Raw genomic sequence first — 27,658 nt, forward strand, 5'->3', positions numbered from 1 at the left:
CAAGTTTCAAACAGAAAGCTTTATTTCAGTATGCAAAGAATCATTGCTTTGGTGTAATATTTTTTGTATATAGGTTCTGTATGAACCAGGTCAAGAAAGATTTTGCAGACATTGCAGATTCTATGTTTACTGCATTTGCATAAAAACCCTATTTTCTGCCGATGGTACATCACGCTTCGTCTTATTACAGCAACATGTACACAGCATCCCAAAAATAAAAATAAACAGTACAACTAACACGAGAGCCCCTGTGGAGATCTTTGTCTTGTAGCATGTGAAGGAAAAGATGTTATTACACCTATGGGAAAGAATTAAGACACCAGGTTATTGGCATTAATTGTCTCATCTATAAAAATACAAATTCTTAGCTCCAAAGCGCCATATGACATGAATGTATTGTTTGTTTTTATTTTGTCTTGACACCAGACTGCATTCTCTACTTTACCTTTCAGGAGGGGTCACTGGTGAGTTGTCAGAAGCCCTGAGGAAAAGAACAAAACAAAATATATATATATATATGGAGTACAGTAGAGTTATAATAAACAAAATAGTGTTGAATATGTTAAGTATGCAATGCACAGGTACTGTAGGCATAACCATGATCAAAAATTATCTTATCATGAGCAACAAACCTATTAGATTAGAATGATATTCAATTAATCTCACCTGAGGGTTGAAGCAGTTGTTGATGATGTTGTTGTGGTTGGAGGGTGGGTTGAGGTTGTGGTAATGGGAATTCTGGAGAAGTTCACAGAGATTATGCAAAATGTCAGATGAGACATCTTCATTCAAGACTGAGGCTGTCTCCAAATGGCCACACTGCTGCCCTACTTACTGACTATGACTCACTACCTTTCTATTAAGATCCAAATATGAGCAGTGTGCAGTATGCCATTTCGGAAACAGCCAGAGACTTTGAAAGGCTTTCCAACATGCTACATCATTTCGAGGTTATACCTGAAGCTGTACCATGATTTTTAAGGTGTTTCCCAGAGTGCTCCTTACTTTCCCATTCATTTTGGCTGATGTTTTTATCCAAGTTGTTTGGGTTACATTTATGTACAGTTGAGAATGTTGCTTTTAGTCATATGTCAATTATTACAAGGCCTCAAGGGCACAACAGTGACAATTGGAAAAATAATCCACAACTTCAACTTGTCTGGCTACAGCATGCTAGCCCAGCTCCTCAGACACTACACTACCATGGTACTGTGACGGGGTGACAAACGGGAGTTTGTGTTTGTTACGTCTTCGTGTCCTGGTGGTGGGCTTGTGGGATGACATGCTACGTTCACTTGTCTCTGGTTTATCATAAATGATGATGAGTGCGGGTGTAATTGTCACAGGTGTGATGAATAAGGTAATTATTGGCCTGGGTTTTTAAGTGACCAGACGGGACAGAGACAGTTTTTGTTTCTAATCTTCCGTTTGATCCCTGGGGGAGAAACGAGTCGAAAATAGACGGGACATGTTGTAAACTGTGTCCGGCCTCCTTTCAGGGGAGGCTTCGCTAGCGCAGTGGTCATAATTAAGATGTTCATTTTAATCCCTTTCAAATACAAAAATACTCATATCTAGTCTTATCCAATCTGAGTGACACAATAATTGATTCCAGAAATATTATAAAAATATGAGTTAATTACCTTGTGGTATTCTTATAGGCAGGTTTCTTTTAGAGAACTCTTAACAGATGGTTTGTTCCAATGAAATAAATTACTTTAATAAATTATACCTTTCAAGTCTGAGACACTGTACCTGGGAAACCCCACCTCTGCCCCTCTGACTAGTTCCTTATAAGAATCATGTCAAAACTATTGCATGTCAAGATTGTTTGTGCTCACAGCAAATCCACTTGCATGTGACCACTTGATGAAAGCCCCTGGTCCATCCATTTGTTCAGACAATGAAACTCATCTGCATGTTTATGAAAATATTGTTTATGAAAATAAGTTCTTTGGTTCAGTATGTAAGCTTACTTTGTTCCACATGGCCCATCGTCTTTAGTTGGAGGCAGAGGAGACACAGAAATGGACTTCACTTTCACAGTGGGGCATCGGAGGTTATTCGTGTAACGCAGGCGGGAGATGTCTGCAAGCAAAAGAACAAAGCAGTACTGGTATTTCAGCTGTAAACTCAATGAAAGATGACACTTCTGTGTAAGTCACTGGAATCATCTTAGAAATGCAGACATTGAGGTGGAATAGAGAAAAAGGGCTGTTTTGATACAGTAGAGAAAAATGTGTATCAAAAGAGTTTTAATCTGCTAATCCAGGCACCATGCAAAGCTATTCAAATGTTGTTAAACTATCAAAACAATAAGCCTTGTACTGCAATTTTACAGCCAACAGCGATGGTCTTTTTCACCCCCACCGTCAACTTCAAGACAGCGCTGCCTGGAAGGCGCAAGGTTTAGGATTAGGATTAAGGTTAAGGTTAAGGTTAGGTGCCTTGAAGTCGACAGTGGGGGACAATCAAGCACCAACTGCAGCGTCAAAATGTTGTTAGAACTCTCTGATAAAGAACCATGTGAAAAGCTATCTTTATCTGCTAGAGGCCTTGGTTATTTTCATGCTATATTTTATTTTCAGGACAGTATATGCTAGTCATATACTGTAAGGGTATGAAAGATGCGATCTCCCTCTGCATTTGTGACCTGAAGTGACCTGCGCTTGCACATACACAGATGTCATATAGCCCAAAGAACAGTTGAGCGGTGCATGCTGTAAACTTTTGAATTATTGATATGGAAAAAAAAATAATTTGGGGCATAATTACATTATAATGCCAGCCTAAAGTTGTAGACAATGTAGAGATTTGCTGTGATTTAAACTAGATCACTCAATAATTCTACTGCAATTCTACCTAGGAGCTCTGTGAGCAATTCAACAGAGATGACTGATTTTTTAAAGCTGATTTGCTTACTATAGCATTTCTATGGAAAAAGGCAAAAGAGCTCCTCTTTCACAAAGTATTTGACTCTGTCAGGATTTTGGCAGGAAGACCCAAGTGCAGGACTCATTGAAGGCAGAATCTTCAGACTAACACACTTTGCTGAACTGCAAACTTACAGTTAGGGATGTGACGCTCGAAGCTGACGTTTCGAAACAGTGTCGAGCTTCCGAAACGCAAGTGTTTCGAAGTGTGGTTCAAAACGCCCATGTCACGTGACCATGGCTTAGTGAGGCTTCGTGGTGTTTCAATTTGGTTTGGACAGGTGGCACACTTGCTGCGCGAGCCAATTACCCGAGTAAACACCTGTTTGATCTAAATTACAAAGTCCCAGAATGCTTAAAAGTCATTCAAACACATCCTATCTTTGTGGGTTTTTTGTGAGGAGAGAGATTTTGAGAGATATAGCGACATAGAGACATATAAAGATATAGAAATTTATAGTGCACTTGTGATTGATAGGTTAGTGATATAGATTAATTGACAGGCTAGACAGACAGTGAGCGATAGTTTAGATAGATATAGTCTAGTGATGTTAATATTTAGATAGTAGCAGAAGTAAAAAAAATATATGACTGATGCCTTTATTTCAAGAACAGCTGACCCTTTGAAATACTGGAAGGAGAGGAGAGTGGTTTATCCAAACCTAACTGTGATGGCAAAAAAATATTTGTGCATGCCAGCAACAAGTGTGCCTTGTGAAAGATTTTTTTCCAAGGCTGGGGAGGTTTATTCAAAAACAAGAAACAGATTAAATGCCAAGACGGCAGAACAACTGTTATAATACAAATGTATGTTGACATACAAAAAATGTGTTGTTTATTTTTCCCATGTTGTACCTGATTAGTCTAACCTGCTTCACATGTATCCTTTATTTCCCTACAACATGTTCCAAAAAAAAAACCCTGGGCCATAAGCATAGCCTACATTTTAAAACCATTGTAGCATTTTCCTCTCCAGCATATTCCAAAGGATAATGTACTATGAAACTGAAATAATAAAACATCTAACTGGCAGATATAAAAATGTTGTAGTTACTGAACGCATATACTAGTCTGAAATTTCTAAGCACCAGCAGGGAGTCGAACACCGGCCGCTCCAGCCGAATGCAAGTGTGTTAACCACTGAACCACGTGGCTGGGGACGAAATCTTGCGTTCCATGTTGCCTATTTATATTCTTCGTCTGAAGCAGTTGTGCTTCACGGTCAAAATGTGATGTTAGCAAAACTTGCCACTAGATGTCACCATGGAGTTACGTGTGTCGGATTGTTTCGAAACCTCGACACATTCCGGCGCAATTGCTTCAAACGTTTCGTTGTTTCACAAAGCCTCGTTCTGCCCATCCCTACTTACAGTACAAATTAACAAACTTACTACAGCCAGGATGAACAGAGGGACAAACAACGGAGGAACAGGGGGGTAGAAATACACAGACTAATTAACAGAAAGACAGAGGACTGGACGAAAACCAACAAGACAATAATGGGGAACAGGTGGGAGAAGAAAATGGAGGGAAAACTAACAAGACAGGAAGTACAGACCAAATGAGGAGATGGGCGGAGACAAAGAGAGGTGACAGACAGTTAAACACAAAGCACATGGGGAACAAGGAAACCCGGACACAAACACAAAGCAATTCACCTTATTCACCCGGCTGCCATAACGAGGCTGAGGGGTACTCTTGCCATTACACCTCAGTCCAGCAGATGGTGGTGGTAATGCACTCCTTTGCAAACTGCTAAAAAAAGCTCACAGATTAAAGAAGGGTTCATTGGCCTGTTCTTCTTCTTCAGTGAATTGTTTTTTAGCAGTTTGCAAACGGAGTGCATTACCACCACCATCTGCTGGACTGAGGTGTAATGGCAAGTGTACCCTGTAGCCTCGTTCTGGCCACCGGGTGAATAAGGCGAATAGAGAGATAATACAGGCATAATACATTCAGTCCAGGCCAGATCCTGACAGACTCCATTGACACTCACCTTTCATTGAAATAAGGAGAAATGCGTCGCCTCCTTTGAGGAAATCTCTGGATCTGAGCTGAGTGGTAGTCATAACCAGACCATGAGGCCACACCTTATTAGCATAATAGAACCCATGCATATTCAGAGATCCCCAATCACTTGGCCTGCCGAAATATTCTGTTTTTCAAAAAAAGGAAATTCAGATTAATTGATTATCAATGCATATTAGGGGTTACATAGCCTGGGTGTTCCCATGCTGCCTTGCGCGCGATTTGATTCACGCTGCTAAGGCAGCCTGGAGACCATGGAGCAAATTTTCGCCTGAGAGAGGGGACCAATCACAGAACAAGGGGGAAAGCAAGACGATGATGAGCTATGCACAGACGCATTTGATAGACATCCGTGGCACCCAATAAACGGATCTGGGCATTTTTTTCAAATACGAGAAAATTAACATTTGGTTCCCAGACCACGTCTCATTGAGAAGTGGTGGCGCTAGCCAGGCTAGGGGTTACAAGCACAGAGATTATTTGCGTTCATTCACTCATACATTTTGGGTTGGTGTAGTCTTAACCTATAAATCTTGATTGACTATTTCATAGGTTATAAATATGGCATATTGTAGAAGTAGAACATGTACATGTTTTTGTACAATGACAAATATAACGGCATAATTTTGTACTCTGACGCAAGGGTTGCAATTCAAAAACATACCCTGAAAAAAGCCAAATTTCCCCAATAATGTTCGAATGACTGAATAAAAATCTTACTGATAGCTTATTCATCCTGAAAATAAGTTCTTGTGTGGGACTCGTTAAGTGCTGCTTACATCTCGTGGCAGTACGTCTTCACCACTGTGCTTTATTTGCACTTTTCATTATAGACCAGGTTTTCTTGGTCAGTGGCGTAATAATTTTTAGTGGGTGTAGTGTTTTTTGGATCAAGTGCCAGCCCAGATCACACCAAGCTGTAGCTGCCTACAGTATTACAGTAGTTTTAACCTTCAAAGAGAATACATTATTTACAGCGTGACATCTTCAATCCTCAAAGTAACGTCATACTTTTTATGATGATTTCATTTTTCCACCATATATGGGATGGGAAAAGATGAAGAAAAACTGAAAAAAGCTTACGTGAAGTTATCCATGATGGACTGGTGGTTATACTACTTTGTTTAGACATGCGCTTTTGGATGTGTGGGTTCTGGTCTAGCAGTATGAAGGTTATTTGCCTCCAAGCACAGGGCCACTGCAGATTGTCATCAAAAATTCCTGACACAAGGCGAGCAAAGACAACAAAATCATCTCTGGTCAGGACTGCTGCAATTTGGTAACTGTAGTCATCGCTAGAGTAGTACTTGGGGCTGAACATAACAGATGAGTTAGTGTTGGCATTTAACTGTCCTTCAAAGTTCCTGATCTGCCATGTGTGATGGGGGCATTCAGTCTCTGACAGGTTCATGTCGTCCACAGAGAAGCCACCGCTGGATGTCCCTTGTCCTTTGCGGGCCTCAAACTCCACCTGGAAGGTCTTAGTGGCGTTCAGGGGAACATGGAAGAGCTGCCAGTAGTCAGCTGGAGAACCTGTAATTGGAGGCAATGGACTATAGTTGGTTTTGGCAGTCTTCTTACTCAGGGATGTAGTGGTAAAATAAGAGGTGGGTAAACTATGAATTCTGTGAGGTGGACTGCACCGTGCAGTATCAGATTTTTCAGAACATGTTTGATAATGGTGGAGGTTATTGTCCATTTTTTATAACAATATCAGTTGAATGGGAATGGTTCCTAGAGTGTATTGTGAATGTGGATAATACAGTGTGATTTTTGAATGTTAAAGTTGCAATTGGTGAATAAACTATAATAAGAGGTGGATAAACTCTATTTCTGAAATTTCAGAGTTGGATAAACTGTGTTTACTTGCATCGACCCTCCATTAATTCCCTGTTATTACTCTCTTATTTACTGCAATTACCTACTCATATATATACACATATGGCAGAACCAAAATAAAGCACCTTTTATTTGGCCCATAAGTCTGCGCGTTCCCTTCATGTCATCAAGACCATCAAACTCTCTTATCCAGATGTTGAGCTGGTCAGACCAACTCCCACTGTGGTAGTAGAAGAACTCAAGGCACTGGACCTTGCAGCTTCTTCTAGGGGTCATCCTCCTGGTCTCCATTTTAGCTGAGTCTTCAATTCTACCTCTCTTGGTGCTGAAGTGCATGAAGAAACCTGTGTTTGGACAACAGCACCAACTGAATGAATTGGTAGGATAGGAATTTTGAATTCTGAAGTCTTGTTGGCTGTAATGTGATAATACTACAGTACTAATGTTCCAGTCACAAACAAATAATAATTACTTTTCTCTGTTCTATTGAAAAAAGATTCTAAAACTGATAGTTCCGGTCCTTGATTGTGATTGGCTGAATCGCGTTAGATGCCGTTGTAAAATGCAGCATAGACATACACCTTGACCGCATTTCATTCTATATTACTGCGCTACCATAACTTAATAAAAAAATTAAAGTAGCTGCATCTTGACGTTGCTTGGCAACCATTCAGATAGAGGAAATATATTTCTTGGCGGAAGAATGATTATCTAGGAATAACTCATTATCTTTCTAGTTGCTGTGCCTTTACTTTATTAAACTTTGCCAGGTATTCATAGTAAGAGTCTTACAAAAGGGGGATTTGAGGCACTCCGCTAGCGTGTTGTGCCTAACAAAGCCCCTTAGCTGTTGTAGAATCAGTGTAACTTACGGCCTCTCTAAATAGACCATGTCTATGCTTTGTAGCAATCACACATACCCCTACAAAACAAATCTCTACAGAACACAGAATCTCACCCTGAGAGTGAGTGTCCAGAAGGGTGTGGTCAGAGTGGGGTCCTCCGACAGCTCGTCTCACTCTCTCCCATCGAACTGAACTCTTGGAGCAGACGCTCATTCCACACATGTCATCATCGAAGCTGCAGTGGTCCAGGAAGGAAATGGACTCATCTGTAAGCATACAGTACACATTTAGTTTTAGGAAAAAATTTTAAACTATGGTTTAAGAGAAAATATAATAGGGCATTCTCATCGTGTTGACTGAAAATGTGTCATAGCTTCTCTGGTGTTCTTCTTGCTTCTGTTTTTTCAAAAGAACGACATTTTTTATCAGAGAGTGGCAAACAGAAAATCCAGTTCCTTTGACATGTAAATATGTAATTTTAAATGAAACATTGACTGAGCATTAACCCCTCTGCATAATAAAGTAATCTATGGATGACGCTTTAGTCCGACCTCGCAATACAGATGCTATGAGTAGGGCCTCTAATAGTGCATATGGACTGGGACCTACTGATTCGTTTTTCAATTGCTACTTTACAGAACCCGTAAAGAATCATCGGTAACTCTCCATAATAAGGTGCCATAATAAATAGCAAACTAGTAATTACCTAACCCTTTGTTAGGCTACTATTTGTTAATTGTTTCTAAAATATATATTTGGCACAAGTTAATAGTTTTTTCATCATTGATTAAATGTTAGTTGTTTGCACAAAATCTGCATGTTTTAACAAATCTATTAACTAATATTGTATTAATATTTGTTAATAGTTAACTAAATGTATTTTTGGCACTAATTAACAGTTATTGTTTACATCATTTAAATGTTAAATGTTTATTTACAAACTATGCTAATATAAAAGTTAATGACATTATTATTTATCAAGCTTTTCTGATTAGCTTTGTGGAAAATTTATGGAATTTATGGTTTATGGCTTTATGGTCTTGTGGGGTGTATAAGGCACCCTACTGCCAGTGGTTGGTTGTGTGAGAGTTTGCACACATCTTTTTCCACTTCATCCTTATTGGATACCTTTGTGGTTGGCTGTCCTGTAATTGGTGACCCTCTGTCTAGTGTTTGAAAGTAGTGTACTCTTTGCCTTTGGAAGTACTATTTGTTGCTGCTCGAATTTGGTGAAATTCAGGGAGGGGTGTAACAGAGTTAGAAATGTAGTTTAGTGTTTGTATGTGATTTTTTGCGAATTAATCAGCTTTATTGAGATTGGTGTTTTGGAGCCCCTTGGAGAAACGGTATACTGCAGCTCTGCTGCGTTTTGTCCTTGTATTGTTGCCATAGCTGATCAGAAGCGGTATGCTTTGCATTGGGTAGGTTGACTGTATAAAGCACTCCCCACTTTGTTTTAATTTTGTAACTGGAAAATGTTGTTTAAGTTGAAAACTTCGATATACCACCTGTATTATATTACTTTGCATGTATTGTTAGGATTTGGGTGCAATTCTAGCAACTTAGAGAACGTTAATACATGGATTTCTATGCAACGTCACGAAAACATGCGTGCGCAACCAAGAGGCAGAAAGCACCATAGAACAGCGTAGAGCAATGCTGTCCATGAAAAGAATAAAATGAGTTTTTGTGCTGAAAACTGCACCAATTCGAAATCACGATGGTTAGAGAATGTTCAATATGTTCAATATCCCTAACGGAATGCATGTCTTCGCCAAAAATGACAAAATACGATGTTATATTAATAATGCAAATGAACGTCAAACTCTGAAATATAGTCTGAAATGAGATGTTATTATCATTGAGACAACAGGGGTATACAAAAAATTCCGATTGTAGCTTACAGCAGCCGACTATTTAGGTTAAGTTTATAACGTTGTGGACGGCCACCAAGCGTCTTCTGCCCGTGTATTAATGTTTTCATTATGACCACGAGTTGATACACACTGAGTCTTACGTGACCAGCTGTAAACTCCGCTAGCAACTTTCCATGCATTTAATGTAGGCTAGTTTAGCTTAGTGTGCATGGAAAGTGCAATTCAGTCTAGCAGGAAATGAATGTACATTTAGTTTAGCATTATGTTTATGCATTACCTCCGTATGGTCTACGTCTGTGAATGTTTAGTGAGTCTTAGAAGAATTAATTAACAGTCGTTCTTGCACCTGAACATTCCATGTGGCATGTCTCCCTTTATACTTGCTAGTAGGGCTGACAGTGATGGTATAGGAATGATGCATGTAATATTACGGAAGCGTATTGCTGCCACACTAAAATAAATAAAAAGGCTCAGTATTATGTAATTACGTGAAAAGTTTCTTGTTATAACAATATCTTTTTCACGTTTTAACAAGATATGTATCACGTTATTACATGAAATTATCACGTTTTTTCATGATAATGATATTTTCACGTTATAACGTGAAAATATCATGTTATTTAAAGATATGATTTTTTTCACGTTTTTACAAGATATTTATCACGTTTTTACATTAAATTATCACGTTATTTCAAAATAACGAAACTAAACGAAACAAGGCCACGAGAGCTCATGGCTGGCATAAATGATAGTCGTGTCTATGAACTTGCACCCTGGCTGCTATTACACAGTGCTGCTTGATGACTGTTTGTTTTTGTGCATGTGTGTATGTGTGTGTACTAGGCTACATGTGTGTGGTCAATCAGCTGACTGAGGAGCAGCAAAGAGGGATGTGTGTGTATCGGCAGAGAGCTGCTGAAAAGGAGGCCGATAGAGAGGTTCTGTGCAGGATAGCCTGCTCACACAGCCTGATAGTTCTGCTTTATCTTCTTATCAACACAATAAATGAAACGTTCGCTAACTTGACGCAAGAGGGAGAAAAGGCTTTGATGAATATGCGAATCTTCACGCAGTGTGGGTGAATGTATAGAGCGCTCTGGCTCGGTAGCCTGCATGTCAGGTCATCGCTGTCATTTCTAAGGCTGTGGGGAAGGGACGCTGGGAGTGAGAAGTGAAGCGCTGCAGTCGCACAGTGCAGGCTGCTGGAGAGCACAGCAAAGAAAATATTCAAACAGCAATAGCATGCGCTTTTTGAGATCACACTACAGTAATCAGCCCGGCCCCACCGGGAATCCTCCCGACTCTCCCGATTGCCCCTCCGCTAGGCTAGCCTACTGCACACAGGTGCAGAATATTCTGGACAATGCTTGGGTGTTTGCATAGGCTATAGGCCATCCACCGTGTTCAATAACGAGAATGTCTTGCAAGCTTAAAATAGAATTTGATTGAGTCGTATAAACGAGCATATCCTATTCTTGCCTCTCGTTTCGTTTAGCCGTCAAGAGTGGCAGCATGTCAAGGTAGCTCTGTTTTTTTTCTTGAATGTCCCCTTGTGGATCAATAAAGTATCTATCTATCTATTGTAAGGGTCCTATGGGGAGTGGTTCATATTGGGATAGGCAGAAGCACAGTTTAATAACAATTAGTTAAATAACCGCAGAGCGGTACAAAATATGACCGCCGCCCAGCACATGTTTTCCACAAAAACAAGTCACGCTGAAAGGCATATATGATTCTAACTGTCTCACTGAATTGCATTATGCACACTCAATTCTCACTGGTATCTGCTAGACAACAAGTACCAAAACATGATTAGTTCAAAGATTTCACATGTAATATACATTTTATACAACCCCACCCCCATCTTGCCTGTTCATAATTCTGAGAAATTCTTGAATTGTGTGCATGTGTGCGTGTACATGTTTATGTTTATGTGGGTGTGTGGGTGTGTGTGTGTGCGTGCATGTGCATGTGCTTGTGTGTTTGCCTGTTTATGTGCCTGTGTGTGTGCATGTGCATGCATGCGTATATATGTCTACTGTGTGAGTATGTGTCATACGTAGGATTACTGTGAATGTATGTGTGTGCGTGTGTATCTGTTTATGCACATGTGTGCATATGGAATGGGTTTACATGACCCCTGGAGGCAAACATACGCCAAAAATTGGTCATCCTAGGCCCTACGGTTCTCAAGATATTCACAGAAAACTGTGTCTGCCCTACCCTCCTTCGGGGTCCAGTCCAGCGGGGGCTACAGATCAAAATGAAAAAGCGATGGTTCCATGCTATCCATGTGGGGTTACATGCCCACCAAGTTTCGTGTACCCCGGTCTGTCAGTGTCCCGGGAATCCTTGTTGGTGTACGGTCACTAAATGTACACATCAATTATTTTATTGTAAGGCCCCCCATGAACGAAAGTCCACGAAACTTGGCATGCATTTGGAGGGTGTCATAATCCTACACTTTCAATTTCGTGCAGTTTTGACCATGTCAGCCAGAGATATTGTGATGAAAACACCTAATGTTTTGCTTTTTCATTTTTAACTAGGTGGCGCTATGCATGAAATAAGTGGTAATGGGATAGGTTGACATGCCCCCTTAAGACCAACATACAAAAAAGGTGGACCTCCTAGGCCCTACGGTTCTCGAGATATTCACAGAAAATTGTCTCCGCCACCTACAGGCCAGTTGGTGTATAGTAACATAAATTAATTTATTGTGTGGCCCCCATGAACGGAATTCCACCTAAACTTGGCGTGCATTCAGAGGGTGTCATAATGATCCTACACTTCCAATTTCGTGCAGTTTTGACTATGTTAGGCTTGACTATGTCACAGATACCTGCGATTACAACACCTCATTTTTACTTTTTTGTGTTTATCTAGGTGGCGCTATACATGAAATGAGTGGTTATGGAATGGGTTGACATGGCCCTTTGAGATCAACATACAAAAAAAAATGGTCCTCCTAAACCCTACGGTTCTCGAGATATTCACAGAAAACTGTGTCTGCCCCCACCCTCCTTTTCGGGGTCCAGTCCAGTGGGGGGGCTACAGATCAAAACGAAAACAGGAGGTTCCATGCTATCCATGTGGGGTTACATGCCCACCAAGTTTCGTGTACCCCGGTCTTACAGTGTCCTGGGAATCCTTGACGGAATTTTGGACATGCGAAAAAGAAAAAAAGAAAAAAAAAAAAAAAAAATCTGACTAAACCTATATGACCGCCGCTTCGCTGTGCGGCGGTCATAATAATAAGTCATTAACTTTTCTATTAACATATAGTTTGTAAATAAACATTTAACATTTAAATGATGTAAGAAATAACTGTTAATTAGTGCCAAAAAGACATTTAGTCAACTATTAACACATATTAATAAAATATTAGTTAATAGATTTGTTAAAACATTAACATACAGATTTTATGCAAACAACTAATATTTAATTAATGATGAAAAGCTATTAACTTGTGGCAAATAGATATTGTAGTAACAATTAACACATATTAACAAAGGGTTAGGTAATTACTAGTTTGCTATTTATTATGGCACCTTATTATGGAGTGTTACTGAATCATCTGATGAACTTCCTAATTATAGTAGGTATTGGGTTTCCTTCTCAGCAACCAAGACATGGATACTTACTGCATCTGTAGAACTTGTTGAGCTCTTCAACATCATAATGGCTCATATCCAGTCTCTGTCCAATCACATCTTGGAACTCAGGTAGTTTAGTGATGATGGTAGATCCCTTGCCATTGCTGAAGGCATCTTTAGGGTAGTGCATGACTGAGAAGTAGTCATATGGGGTGTCCATGGTGCTGTTGGTATCGTTTGTTCTGATTTCAAAATTTTTCTCTTTTCCTGAGGGCACACAGTGATTGAAGAATCAATGCAGTGACACAAAACACAAGACAACAAGTGACACAAATGTGCTGTAGCATTACGTAAAGCGCTTTGGGTTGCACGTTAAGCTTTAAAAATGTGCTATATAAACACTTATATACTCACTTCACACAACAAGGCAATAAAACATAACACAGTAAAGGCATTTCTGCAGACCATTACACTGCACATATTGAGAAAGCTAACATCAGCATTTCATCTAGGCACTAGAAAGAGAATAGAGACCTGCTTCAATGTTTCCCCAGTTGATTGAGATGTGATTGTCCCGGTCATATCTGGACTGCTCATGCCAGAAGCCCAACGCGTGCATGAGCTCATGCTCTACGGTTGCCACAGTGTCACAATCAGAGCCAATAGAGAGTTCCTGCTCCCACTCATTTTTTCCAACTTGCGACCAACATCTACAAAATGAGAACACTTTTGCTTACAACCAAACCATTTAATTGTCGAAATCCAATAATAAAATGCCTCCATTGTAAATACTGTAGAGTCAAACCCTAGGGCCTTCTTGATTTCAATGTGTTGTTCATTCCAAAACTGGGGTCTGAAGTCAACACATGTTTTCAGCCTGAACTGTTCGAAAGCTCTCAAGATGACTCCTTTTGCATTCATATCTGAGCACAAAGACACGCACCATCTTAACACAAATGAATAAATTACTAATTTGACTCATATTACTCTACTGGGTGGATTATGATGACTCCATAACAATAATCCTTACCGAGGCTCCAGTCCAAATCATAAGGGACGGGCAGGGGCCAACGGTGCAGTGTACTGCGAATGGACCTCCTTCTCCTAGTCTAAAATAAATCATCATCATATATGACCTCTGCACTACTGAATTTCAACAGCAAACAAATAACAAAAAGAAAGTCCACAGAGTAGGGAAAGACAGTTAAGGTCTCTCACCTTGGTAGCAGTCTGTGAAAGCAATGTAGAGTCATGTGAGAAGATAAGAAGAAAATGCATCAAAAAGTCAAGGCCCAACAGAAACCACCGGAATTATGTTAATTATTCTCTCTGAGTAAGTATCCTCATATAAGTTACAGGATCAAAATGTAACTTAATATTTAATTGTTAAAAACATATAGAAAACTACCCAGATAATTCTGTATCGCAATAAAATGCCAACTCACAGTCTTGATGTCTCCCTCAAACAGGTCCAAACCTGTTCAAAATTAGAATTAGAATTACTCAGTCTAATTTTGTTCTGTGTATTAATTTTGTCTTTTGTCTTTTGTTGATACTGGTCAATCCAGTTAACTGGAGTTTACCTTTATTTATGACTGTAATGTCAAGGTTTTCAACTGCAAAAGAGGGAAATGATATGAGGCTAAACAACAGGAATTTATGATGGTTAGTTGTTATTGTGGATTTTGGTGTTCATTCTATGAATATCAGTGAACATCAGAAAATAACATTGATGTTCAATTTTCTTTAACATACCTCGGAGTATTGGATTAGGCTAAAACATAAAAAGATACAGGTGAATGATGACTGGAACATCTAACTGTACTTATTGCAAACAAATACAAAAACTTTACTCATGGCTTGTCACATATTTGATTTTAAAAATACGTTTTGGTTAGACATACCAGTGAAGACACCAACCCAAATGTCATGCTCAACAGGAGGAAAACACACGAATGCATTTTACCTGAACAGAGAATCACATCTGTGAGTAAAGATTTGCAGTTTGAATTGTGCTCTCTACATTAATAAGCATAGTACAAGCCTTAAGCTATGGAAGAAATCAAAACACATACCGCATTTGGATGTACCTAGTTAACCCACCGGCAAATGTTGAGAAGTGGAGAGGAGGCTTCATCAAAAGTCTGACCTTATGTCTGCCTACAATACAGGAAGTTATGGTAAACTCTCTGTAGAAACCACAAGCAAAATACATGTGAATTTGACATGCGAAGTAGCAAAAAATCTTCTGTAGCACATAACTTGGTAGATGCAATGCAACAAGAAAGCAGGTGTTTTCAAGTAAAGCAGCAGCCAACTAGAATGAAATCATAAAAAATCATTGTTGCCACCATACAGGCTAGATGTGCATGGATGGAACACTTCATTACAATGGAATTGTTTTTTGAGCCTAGACTGGACATGGCATTGCAATCTGTACCCATAAATAATATTATAATATTATTATTATATATATTATAGCCTAAACAAAATGCCCAACATCAAATCAATGTAAAGTGCTTGTTTTGGCTTAGAAAGCAATTCTTCTTGAAGACTGACAAGTCCTACTATCACATCTCTGGTGGGGTGGCACTTGTGGTGGCCGACTAGATTTGAGGGCCTGTGGCACCCTATGCCCTCCATCTGGCTCTGCCCCTGCACCAGATTTTGAAATACATGTACTGTACCTCTCATAATTTTTTGCATCAAATAATCTTTATTATTTTTGTTGTTTTTATCACATCTCTGTGTCCAGATAGGGACAACACAGTTTGTGTTGTTTTCTTTTTATTTATTTGTTACACAATGTGTGTTGAAAATAACACAACTTGCATTGAAAACAACACAACTTGCATTGTTTTGTTTTGTTTTTAAGACATCTCTGTGTCCAGATTGGGGCAACACATTCATTTTAAGAGTGTAGGACTATACTTTTACATTTACCTATAAAAAGGCTTTGAGATGTGTTCATTTTGTATGACCCTTTGTGGTGTTCAGAAGAACTTGTGTGGTTTCTATGGACTTTCCAAGTAAAACTCTAAACAGGTCTGGGGGCTTGTGTGGTTAGAATGAGCAATTGATTCACTGTTGAGATTGTTGAGAGAAAAATAGGTCAGAACAGGGGTTTGTGGTTTGCACAGTGAGAGGTGTGCTAACTGTGCACTGTGATAACAAATTAGTGTGCTATGTGTTTTTGGAAATCTTTACTTGAACTCTATATATTAATAATGTAGATAGATCGATAGATACTTTATTTTTTTTCGATAGATACTTTATTTTTTTTTTTATTTTGATCCCCAAGGGGAAATTCAAGGTCTGTGTAGGTCAATGTACCGTAACTTTAATCAGTATTGTAATGACTGTATGATTGCATCATAGCAATTACTAAAACTATAATGGTAACATGGCATTGTGATAGTATAGGACCAACTCTCATGATGTGTATAACATATGATCAGCCATAATATGTGTGTGACATTTTTTGGGCCTTTTTGTCTTTATTTTGATAGAATAGTGAGAGACTGACAGGAAGAAAGAGAGAGAGGGGGTGGGATCGTGAAAAGACATAAGTAGGCTATTCAACTAGCCCACTTGCTTGCAAGACTCAGGCTGTGCAGTCGGCACCCGCTTCCTTATTTGGGTTTTGGGTTGCCAGGTTTTAGCCTATGACAAAACGATTGAAATTGAAAGTAAGTGATTGTTTATGTGTATTTCAGTGATTTCCAAAGAGAGGATCTGCACCTTTGACGGTGGCTATTGTCTTTGTCAGTGTGTGGGCTCCAAAACGTGATATAGACAAAAATCAAGAAAGGCGCATCTTTGACCGCACTGGGATCCTGCAGCCACCATTGTGTATGGTCAGCATGGCTACTTTTACCGAGATTGGTGGCCTCACAGACATACACGCTAAAACGCACACAAGTGACTTGGAGGTAGTGGGAATTGAACGTCTATCACCCAGCCGCAGAAGCCGTGACGTTGAAAGCAAACTACTACAATGTGAAGCATGCTGGGGTTTTTACATGGCCATTGTCTCCTGGAGGACTGAAGGAAGACTTTGACTTGACTTGTTTTTTATAAATATGGGCATTTGTGTGTGACCAATATTAATGTTTCTCAACTGTAATATGCACTTGCAATGAGATGCAGTATGGTAGTGTTGATAATGTTGTGCTTCTGCAATGGATGATTGCAGGTAGTCTCTGACATGCTTGTTAATTGATTGCTAATTGAGGGTTTGGTTAAGTGGATTGTGATTGATCCATTTGAATCCTGCTAATGATGTCATGTCCTTTATATGCTGTGAACTCTGATTGCTGGGAATTTGCACTGAGGATGGGGTCACCAGAAACTTTGCACTTGCTGCACTATAAAAAGGTTTTGAAATGACTCAAAATGTTCATTTTGTATGACCCTTTGTGGTGTTCAGAAGAACGTGTGGTTTCTATGGACTTTTCAAATGAAACTCTAAACAGGTCAGAGGGCTTGTGTGGTTAGAATGAGCAATTGATTCACTGTTGAGATTGATACCTTTGTTGTATGAGAGAAAAATAGGTCAGAACCAGGGGTTTGTGGTTGGTACAATGAGAGGTCTGCTCACTGTACGCTGTGGTAACAAATTAGTGCGTAATGACTGTATGATTGCATCATGGCAATTACTAAAACTATAATGGTAACATGGCATTGTGATAGCATAGGACCACCTCTCATGATGTGTATAACATATGATCAGCCATAACATGTGTATGACATTTTTTGGGCCTTTTTGCCTTTATTTTGATAGTGAGAGACTGACAGGAAGTGAGTAAGAGAGAGGGGGTAGGATTGTGAATAGACTTGGGTCGGACTTGAATCCAGGTCCCTGTGAGGTGTCACTCCACTTTAGAAGCTAATGCAAAGCCTGTACAAACTAGGCTACTCAACCTACTGTTTATTGCTTAACAAAGCACTGTATGCTCGCTCAAAGGCATTAAGGATGACTCCTTTGGCATTGATGTCTACCAAAAAAAAAAAAGACATTGTTATACCACCAAAGAAAGGTGACTTTTATTTTATCAATTGCTCAAAAAGCTGTTCTTCAGTCTATTAGTTTTCCTAAGCAAAACCTACAAACACTTTTAGTATTCCTTAGTTTGGAAAACCATAATCTGTTTTTACTGGATGCATCTAAATCTCAAATATACACTTCATGAGTTCATGACTTCATGACAAAATAACTTTAGTCAAAGTCAAAGTCAAAGTCTTCAAAGTCAAAGTCTGCTTTATTGTCAATCTCTTCACATGCGCCAGACATACAAAGAGATCGAAATTACGTTTCTCACTATCCCACGGTGAAGACAAGACATATTTTACCAATTAAGTCCACAGACAAACATAACATTCAAGTAAACAAAAACAAAAATAAGTAAATAAGAAGGCACATACAATGAAGAAATAAGAGCAGCAAAATTGGGTTGAAATTGTGCATAGACAGTCAATATATTAGTGCAAAGTCAGGCCAATAAATGGCTGAGGTAGTTCTGTTTGACCTAAGTAAGAAAGTGGCATAGTGGTGCAAGTTATGTAAGAGGAGCAGAAGTGTTTGTGTTTTCAGGACAACAGGACAACAACAAGTAGTTGCAAAGTGTGCAAAGTGTACAAGTGGAGTAGTGCAAGGCAGCCATTGTGGGTCCAAAGTCCAGGATGTTATGTAGCTGAGGGTGGAGGGGGGAGAGAGTTCAGCATCCTAACAGCCTGGTGTATGAAGCTGTTGGTGAGTCTGGTGGTTTAGTGCATTGTAGTAATATTGTCCTTACCAAGAGTCCAGTGTAGTGAATACTTGACGGGCAGTGGCCAAAGGGTGCGATCAGTAGAGAGGGACCTCCTCTTCCTGGTCTGAGGGCCAAACAGTAAAGAGGACATTTCAGGTTCTTTCCTCCTCAGTACAAAGGACAGAAAAGACAACACCGCAATTAATGATATTTTTGTCAATGTACAGGTGCATGTCTGTGCAAGTATCTTAATATGAAGACTGCTGTGACTCCTTACCTTTGTGACAGTCTAGCACACAGACGGTGACCAAACAGAGAGAGAGAGAGAGAGAGAGAGATAGTTTAAACACTACTTGCATCATAATGAACCAGTATACTGTACTATGCATTTGTCCATTTGAAATGATCAACTCACTTTCATGATGTCACCTTCTAAGAGGTGCAAACCTGTAAAAAATGTTAATAGTTCATGAATTCATGAAAATTAACAACAGTGGAAACCCCTTATAAATTCACGAAACATAATTGAGCTGAGTCTTAACCTTTATTTATGTTGGTAATGTCCAGGTCTCCATCAATTTCTATTTAAAGAGCAAAAAACATTGTTTATGGAACTACATAGAGTAATGAACAAATGAAAATGAATTTGTTTTTAAATGTTCTCATACAGTACATACAATTACTTGTGTGAGTTAGTACTATACAGTACTTGTGACTCTTGGTTGTGGCTGAAGGAAAATGATACAATTGGGAATGAATTCTAACTCAGGAAATGTATCACAAAGAAATAAGAAAAGATCCCATTCTTTCCACTTCTAAGTCTTACGAACAAAACCATTTTGTTTCACCTACCTGTGACAAGCCTGACAAAAGGTTAAAAAGTGTCAAGCTTAATAAAAGTATAAAAGGAACCATTTCTCCTGGACACAGAAGGAAATATCCAAATTAATTATTTTATATCACTTTGAGCTGATTCAGTAATTATATTCTGTAAATCTTGTTGGCAGAAATCCTAACTCCTTCTTGGTTTTATGTTGTTGATGTGTGAGAGGGCTTTTTCAACTGAAGGATATATATCAAACAATGGTTAAGCCCCGCCTGCACAACCACTTCCTTTTTTTGAAAACGTTAACTATGACGAACGATAAAGAGTATCTGCATCTGTCTCTCATTCCTACGTGCAAGATGAAAAGACACAAGAGAGAAGGAGGAGAGAGAGAGAGGGAGAGAGAGAGGGAGATAAAGAGTATCTGCATCTGTCTCTCATTCCTACGTGCAAGATGAAAAGACACAAGAGAGAAGGAGGAGGAGAGAGGGAGAGAGAGAGGGAGAGAGAGAGGGAGAGAGAGAGGGAGATAAAGAGTATCTGCATCTGTCTCTCATTCCTACGTGCATTTGTACTGTCCACCCCCTCTGTGAGGTTGAGTTATACCTGTGAAGGCTACAATCGGAACCGACAATTAGAACAATTTAGAACCAACAGTTAGAACACTTTAGACCTGAGTCAATTGGAAACTATGCCATATTCAGTACGATTGTTCTGTTGTCAGAGTTTAGTCAATCCCCCACACACACACACACACACACCCCGTCAGGCCCCTACAATAAACAATTCTGGTAAAGTTACCTGCGAAAGGGTTACAATTTAGAATCAAGAGCCTCCGGCCTCGTGGCTACGGCCGAACAACACCCGTGGGAATATCCATGACCAACCCCACTCTCACTCGTGCTATATTGCTTAATTAGCTGTGGATGACAAACTGAGAGTGTGGAGGTCGTAATTTTGAACACATGTGAGATGTTATCACATATCCTCATCATGTGGTAGATAGAGATTACTACCGCATGAGTATGGGAGACACAGCAACCTAACAGTGGCAGGCAGAGTTTAGCGCAAAAAGCTGTGAGTTAATGGGATCAAAGTACACCTTTGCTGCCACCTCTGCATTGAACTGTAAAGTTATCACTTTTTAACCTTAAACATGATGCAGCAGATTTATGCAGCAGGTGGTGGTGATGGAGAAGAAACGGCTTTGTGGTTTTGTGATGTTTTTCAGTGTTTCCATTTCCAGACACTACTCCAGTTATGCATATAAGAACAAAATGGAATGTGTCAGAATCCGTTTTTACTTTTTGTCCACACATGTAAGAAACAGGGTTCCCACGGGTCATGGAATTTCTGGAATATCATGGAATTTTAGAAAGTCTATTCCAGACATGGAAACTTTTATCATTTTTGGGGCAAAATCATGGAATATCAGGGAATTTTGCTGTAGCAGTTTAACATTTACTTGCCAAAATACATTAATACAAATATATTTCCACTCCAGAATTTGTGTATCTGGTTTTTAGCTTCACTGCTTGCTTGAGTAGCCCAACTGTGTTTATTCAATGCCTATTTATTCACCTAGCGCTCTAAAAAAGTAAAAGATTCTTGAATGCTACGCGGGTGCTCTGAAATCATTGGTCGGTATGTTATTCTATTCATTATACCTAAGTCATGGAAATTCAGGTTTTTTGTCAGGGAAAGTCAGGAAATTTTGCATTTGACTTAGAGTGGGAACCCTGAAGAAATCTTATTCTGGCGATTGGTGTCTAGCAGTAGTCCAATATATAGACAATAACAATATACAGTATATAGTTATAGTACTATGTTTAGTATTTGATGTACATACTACATATTTACAAGACAACAAAATTTATACAGTAATAGATTGTTTATGTTTATGATATGTCAGTCATGTCAACATAAACTAACTGGTGGATTTTCATGAAATTTGCTGGAGGGGTGTAGCATTGGCTAAGAAAGTGCCCGTTACATTTTGACACGGATCTTGAATGAGTAGGTGGCCCCATGAATTTCTATTTCACTTCCTCTGAGATGATTTCCAAAGAGAGGATCTGCGCCTTTGACGGTGGCTATTGTCTTTGTAGGTGTTAATTGGTTGCTAATTGAGGGTTTGGTTAAGTGGTCTGTGATTGGTCCATTTGAATCTTGCTAATGATGTCATGTCCTTTATATTATGCTGTGAACTCTGATTGCTGGGAATTTGCACTGAGGATGGGGTCACCCGAAACATTTGCACTTGCACTTTAGCTTTACCTGTATAGTCTGGTGAGCCAATAAATCACTTTTCGATGTGAAACTCGGTTTTTGAAGATACTTTTTGAAGAGCGAGCTCCTTCCTTGATTTTTGTGCATTTCACTTCCTCTAACATTGCAAAAGGCCAGTCTGTACATATGCTGAGTTGCTGACCGTAGCACCATCTGCTGGTCTGGGCATAGGTTTACACTCTCCATGTATCTATCCCGTTGTGGGCATTATGCAACTTAGCAAATTATTTCATGGCCATCTCTCTCTCTCTCTCTCTCTCTCTCTCTCTGTCTTTCTCACTCTCTCTATCTCTGTATCTCTTTCTTTCTCTCAACCCCCCCACACACACACACACACACACACATGTATACACATATGACAATAAACAAAGAAATGTGCTTTGGCACTTTTCTCAGATCAGAATGGTAATTCTCAAAACAGATTGTTCAAACTCTATATAATCTTGTGCACATCATTGAAGCAGTGTCTCCCCATTTTGTAATGTCTGCTGTTTTTTGAACTCTCAATGGCTCATGTCATATTAGTCAAAATGCACAATACTGGTTCCCTGCTGAATAGTCCTACCCCATAATACAAATTGGCAGAGATGGGAAGTAACGAAGTACAAATACTTCGTTACTGTACTTAAGTAGATTTTTCAGATATTTTTACTTTACTTTAACTTTACTATTTGTTTTTGAGGCGACTTTTTACTTTTACTTCTTCAGGTTGCTAGGTTACGGGGACGCTGGCGAGACACGCCGCTCCGCCTGGCATCATGTTTTTGTTTGTTTTTATGTAATGTTCGTAATTTTATGTAATGTTCGTAATTTTATGTAATGTTCTGTTATTTTTTTGTATTTATTTGTCAAGTTAAATGTTTTCACCTTTTATTTACGTTACTTTCGATAGTTTTTGTGTTATTCTTGGTCCTTTTTTCTGGCTGATAACTAACGGTAACGTTAGTTTCTATTCGACTGGGCTGATGAGCTGCCTTGACTAGAAGCTAGCCGTCCCTCTTCCATCTGACGCTGCACATCCTCTGTCTGGACTCGTCTGGACGGAAAGATTGCTCAGGGCAATGGGCCTACTCTGCGAGAGATCTGCAGCAGCCACGACCACCGAGCTGCGGCGACATTAACATTAATGTATAGCCTCTGACGCTGGGTGCCTGCAGTCTGGATTGAGTGCTGACGTGGGGAGCTCTGATGGCGACGTCGGGAGAAGCAACAAACGTCTTGCTAAAGCCACCGAGCTGCTGATCAGCAGGAAGATCGCCCATCATGACTTCAGACTGTTGTTCTTCCGGTGCTCTGCTCTCCAGACTGCCAGTAGTGCTAAAATCTGAGTTGGTCAGTGAAACATCTTTGTTGGTCTTGCATTGGCAGTTTCACGCGGGTCATCATTGCCGTTGGACTTTTTCAGCCGGTTGGAAATTGGACTAATTTTAACATGATTATTAATAATTTTTTGTTTATTTATTTTCAATTTTCTGTGTTGTCTGTCTTGTATGTCTGTGTTGTATGTCTTGTATGTCTGTTGTCTTGTGTCACGGGAACGCTGGCGACTAGGCTACGCCGCTCCGTCCGGCATCTTTTGTGTTTGTTATTTTAAAAAAAGCACGTGGTAGTATGTCTCAATTAAATTTAGTCAAAAATGCCCTCCTCCTCTCCTCGCCTTTGGTGCTTCCCTAACTTCTAGCTGCAGTGTAGCCTATATACTTAGCAATAAGTATGCAGCATTAGGTCTTGAACAGGGATGTAGTGGAGGCTAAACGCAAGTAAAGACAGTTTATCCACCTCTTATTAGAGTTTTTCCCCCCTTTAAAAGAGTTTATCCACCTCTTATTAGAGTTTTTCCCCCCTTTAAAAGAGTTTATTCACCAATTACCATAGCTGCCAACTCTCACGCATTGGCCGTGAGACACACGCATTTGATTAGTTTCACACACTCACACGCCACACCCACGATTTCTCACGCTGAAGAGTCAACCCGGTCGGTCAGATGCCTGAAAAATGAGTTTAGCCTATAGATCTACCTGTTGAGCCACGGTTATGCTTTCAGAGACGGTGAGAGGGTTCAAGAGCACCCCCTGTCTGTGGAATTTTCTAAATTTTCTCTCATTTGCGATGCTACTTCAAAAGCCATCCCAGGCGCATTCCCCCGGCTTCAGGTAGGCCTATGCTTTGAGTATTTTTCACGCTGAAGTGTCAACGTGGTAGGTCAAATACCTGGCAGATGAGGTTCAACTAAACTAAACCTATACATGATATCACACATCATGTGAACGAAGCGGAATCTAAGCTTTCCAATGATATTAGCGCCAAGTTGCTGTGATAAATGGTTCGCGAAAAATTATCATTGAACCGACGCGGCAATTTAGGCTAATCATATTTGCATTTTGCACACAGTGCACACCCATTACTCTCGGTTGTAATATCTCACTAACCCTTCACACAACATGTGGCAAACCTAATATCACAATAAACAGCAAACCATACCGAATAATGAGGATATAAAGCATGCCTCTGTTTTTGAAATTGCAACACATTTCTACATAGCCTCATTGGGGCTAAATTATAATGTATTCTAATGTAAACTATTTGTCAGTAGGCCTACATACATTTTTGTAAATTGCTCAGTAGATTATCCCACTATCATGGCTCTTATATTGTCAGGTTCCAGCCAATCCCACTTACACAGATAAATTAATATATTTATATTGCCATGCTTTCTAGTGACATTAATGCAAAAATATAAAGAAAATCAAATAAGGAGACACAAATATTGATATAAAGCCTGACATAAGCCATATGCAAACATTCACATCATGCAGATATGGGTAGGCCTACATCCTGAAAAAGGAATAGCCTGTAGGCTATGGCCATTACAATGACCAATATATTATCTTAAATGAACTAGCTGAAAAACACAGGTGACCACTTCTGCATAATTTCATGGAGTGCTGAACATTTCTGAACTGTGAAATGGACCATATGTTTTGTGGTTGTGAACTTATTGCAATATCACCATAACTATTCCACCTGTGTATGCATGGTTATAATTCTGAAGTGCAAAATAGCTTAGGCTACAGCACAAATATTTCCATAAAAATAAGCAAGTCTGACCTCTGAATTTATTTTTAAAAGTGCACCAGATTGATGCATTTAAAAGTTAAAATATACAAACATTTCTTAAATTCTTACAAAACACCCACCCACTTTTAAAATTGTTAGTTTGGACCCCCACTATTGCCGTCTGCGAAATACCAGTGCTGTTTGTGCGCCAAAATAAATAATAACCTATAGGTTTATGTAAAACTCCCCATTAACAGCATCACGTCACTAACCACAGCTAGACTGCACAATGGTAGGCCTTCAAAAGCATGACATTTTCGCTTTAGTTTGATATTTAATTTACTTTATCCGCTTTCATGCTTCATTGAACGTCCGCGAGTGCTGTAATGGAAACCTTATTATGTAGCCAAGTAGCCTATATATTGAGTTATTTTTAAATTATGAATGATTTACTTTTTATTAATTTCGTAGGCTGGCTTTATTTTGTTATATAGAAGTATCTAAATAACCTGGTAAAATGTACCAGAATTCAGGAAATTGCATCTAGTCCAAAAAAAATTTTCTGGGGGAGGACCCCCATACCCCCCACTGAAATGTCCCACCCACTTTCAGAATGCCTCCATCGCCCATGTTCCTAGCATTAGGCTAGATCCCTTTGATACCAATGTTAATTTAACTCTGGGACCCTGGTCCCTACACCTGGGAACCAATGTACTTTTTTTTTTACTGTACGGTATAATGCTGAACGAGCCAAACAAAAATTTCCGCAGAAAAATTTTGGTTGGCCCCACCAAATCTCACTCCAAGGTTTTTTGAAAAGTTGGCAGCCCTGCCAATTACAACTGTTAATATTTAAATATCACACCGTACTATCCACAATAACAATATGTATACTCATCAACACTCTATGAACCACTTAATGCCACTTGTTATAAACATTGGACAATAACCTCCACCATCATCAAACATGTTCTGAATGCCTTTTCTAAAAATCTGATACCACATGGCGCAGTCCACCTTACCATCACAGAATTCATAGTTTACCCACCTCTTATTTTACCACTACATTCCTGGTCTTGAAATATTCACAGGAATCCATAGGAATTAAATATTTGTGTTGTTTGATCCAATATTAGTTGTGCAGATATATAGTCCATCTTATACACACCCATGAAGCCAACAAAGAAAATGCAAAAATAGAGACTTTTGTGTAATTATTCCATTTTGTTTAGTCATTCTATATCAGAACCTGACATACAATCCAAATAGTCTACAAGAAACCTCAGAAATGCATACTTTTATTGTCAGTATGCTTGATGGTAGGCCAAAAGAACACACTGCCCTCTGAAGTAGGCAGTGCAATGTTGGGGGGCTTAGAAATGGCCCAACAGGTTATGGGAAGATTTAAAAAGAGAGACTGGCACTCTAGTAACATGGTCCAGGTACCGTTGCATAAAAAATAGTTGTCATTCACAAGACTACTTTTACTTTTATACTTTAAGTAAATTTCCAAGCCTGTACTTTGTTACTTTTACTTGAGTAAATAAGTTAAATCAGTACTTTTACCAGAGTATTTTTTAACACAAGTATTTGTACTTCTACTTGAGTACGGGAAGTGAGTACTTTTGCCATCTCTGTAAATTGGCCTTATTTCATCGCTTGTGTCATTATATGCAAATGTGTTGAACTATTTGTCATAACTATTTGTCCTAGTCTGTTTAGTAAATATGACCTGACAGACAGGAATGTCAAGATGTATAAAAAATACATATATATATATATATCACCTAAAAACCGTCACCACCACCCTCATGGACCCATTCTAATTTGCATACAGAGCCAACAGGTCAGTTGAGGACACCGTCAACTCAGAAATGTATCACATACTGAACCACCTCAAGTCCGCAAAACCATACAGTATGCCCACATCCTGTTCATGGATTTCAGTTCTGCATTCAATACAATAAACCCGACCAAACTGTTCAATATATTACTGGACATGAATATCGACCCATGCATCTGTCACTGCATTCACAGTTTTCTCTGGAACAGGCAACAGAAGGTGAGGATCACCAATACAAATGGAAAACAAATGGAAAATCAGCACAGACCACATCTACAAAAAAGCCCAGCAAAGACTTTTCCATCTCCGACAGCTCAAGAAGTTCAGAGTAAGGTCTCATCTCCTGCTCTGCTTCTACACAGCCACCGTGGAAAGCATCCTCACCTCATCCATCACAGTCTGGTTTGGCAGTCTTGGGACACTCTCCCGGAAGAAACTACAGCGCATCATCAACAGAGCATCCAAAGTCATTGGTTCACCCCTACAGTACCATCCCTTGAATCACTCTAACACAAATGGACACTACGCAGAGCCCACAAGATCATCTCCGATATCACCCACCCTGCACACTACGCAGAGCTGATATCACCCACCCTGCACACTACGCAGAGCTGATATCACCCACCCTGCACACTACGCCTTCCAACTACTGCCCTCTGGGAGGCGTTACAGAACAATCACCTCCAGAACAACCCACTTCAAAAACAGTTTAATTCCCATAGCAATAAACATTCTGAACTCTGAACGCTTAGGATTGTGGATTAAGTATGACCCT

At 39.5% G+C, this 27,658-nt stretch overlaps 1 protein-coding gene across 7 annotated transcripts; it reads right to left on the bottom strand.

Annotated features, from left to right (window-relative positions):
* On the bottom strand, positions 1-27,443 carry LOC125306164 (meprin A subunit beta-like). Of its 7 annotated transcripts, XM_048261367.1 has the most exons (24): positions 27,268-27,443; positions 19,546-19,596; positions 19,411-19,449; positions 19,284-19,315; positions 19,146-19,157; positions 18,914-18,992; positions 15,194-15,278; positions 15,023-15,084; positions 14,874-14,892; positions 14,702-14,734; positions 14,564-14,595; positions 14,337-14,348; positions 14,149-14,227; positions 13,924-14,041; positions 13,653-13,828; positions 13,167-13,385; positions 7,759-7,911; positions 6,926-7,144; positions 6,045-6,494; positions 4,930-5,088; positions 1,977-2,088; positions 667-738; positions 446-481; positions 1-298 (listed from the first exon to the last, which is right to left on the bottom strand). In XM_048261367.1, the coding sequence occupies exons 8-24, from the start codon at positions 15,077-15,079 to the stop codon at positions 127-129; spliced, it is 2,118 nt and encodes a 705-aa protein (XP_048117324.1). In that variant the 5' UTR covers positions 15,080-15,084; positions 15,194-15,278; positions 18,914-18,992; positions 19,146-19,157; positions 19,284-19,315; positions 19,411-19,449; positions 19,546-19,596; positions 27,268-27,443; the 3' UTR covers positions 1-126. The 7 variants fall into 7 exon arrangements, with proteins under 7 accessions (XP_048117324.1, XP_048117320.1, XP_048117322.1 ...); XM_048261363.1 differs by lacking the exon at positions 19,546-19,596; XM_048261365.1 differs by lacking the exon at positions 19,546-19,596 and having other exon boundaries at positions 15,023-15,102.
* Between the last annotated feature and the right edge of the window lie 215 nt (positions 27,444-27,658).

Source organism: Alosa alosa, chromosome 13, assembly GCF_017589495.1.
Source record: "Alosa alosa isolate M-15738 ecotype Scorff River chromosome 13, AALO_Geno_1.1, whole genome shotgun sequence".
In the NCBI taxonomy this organism is placed as follows: domain Eukaryota; kingdom Metazoa; phylum Chordata; class Actinopteri; order Clupeiformes; family Clupeidae; genus Alosa; species Alosa alosa.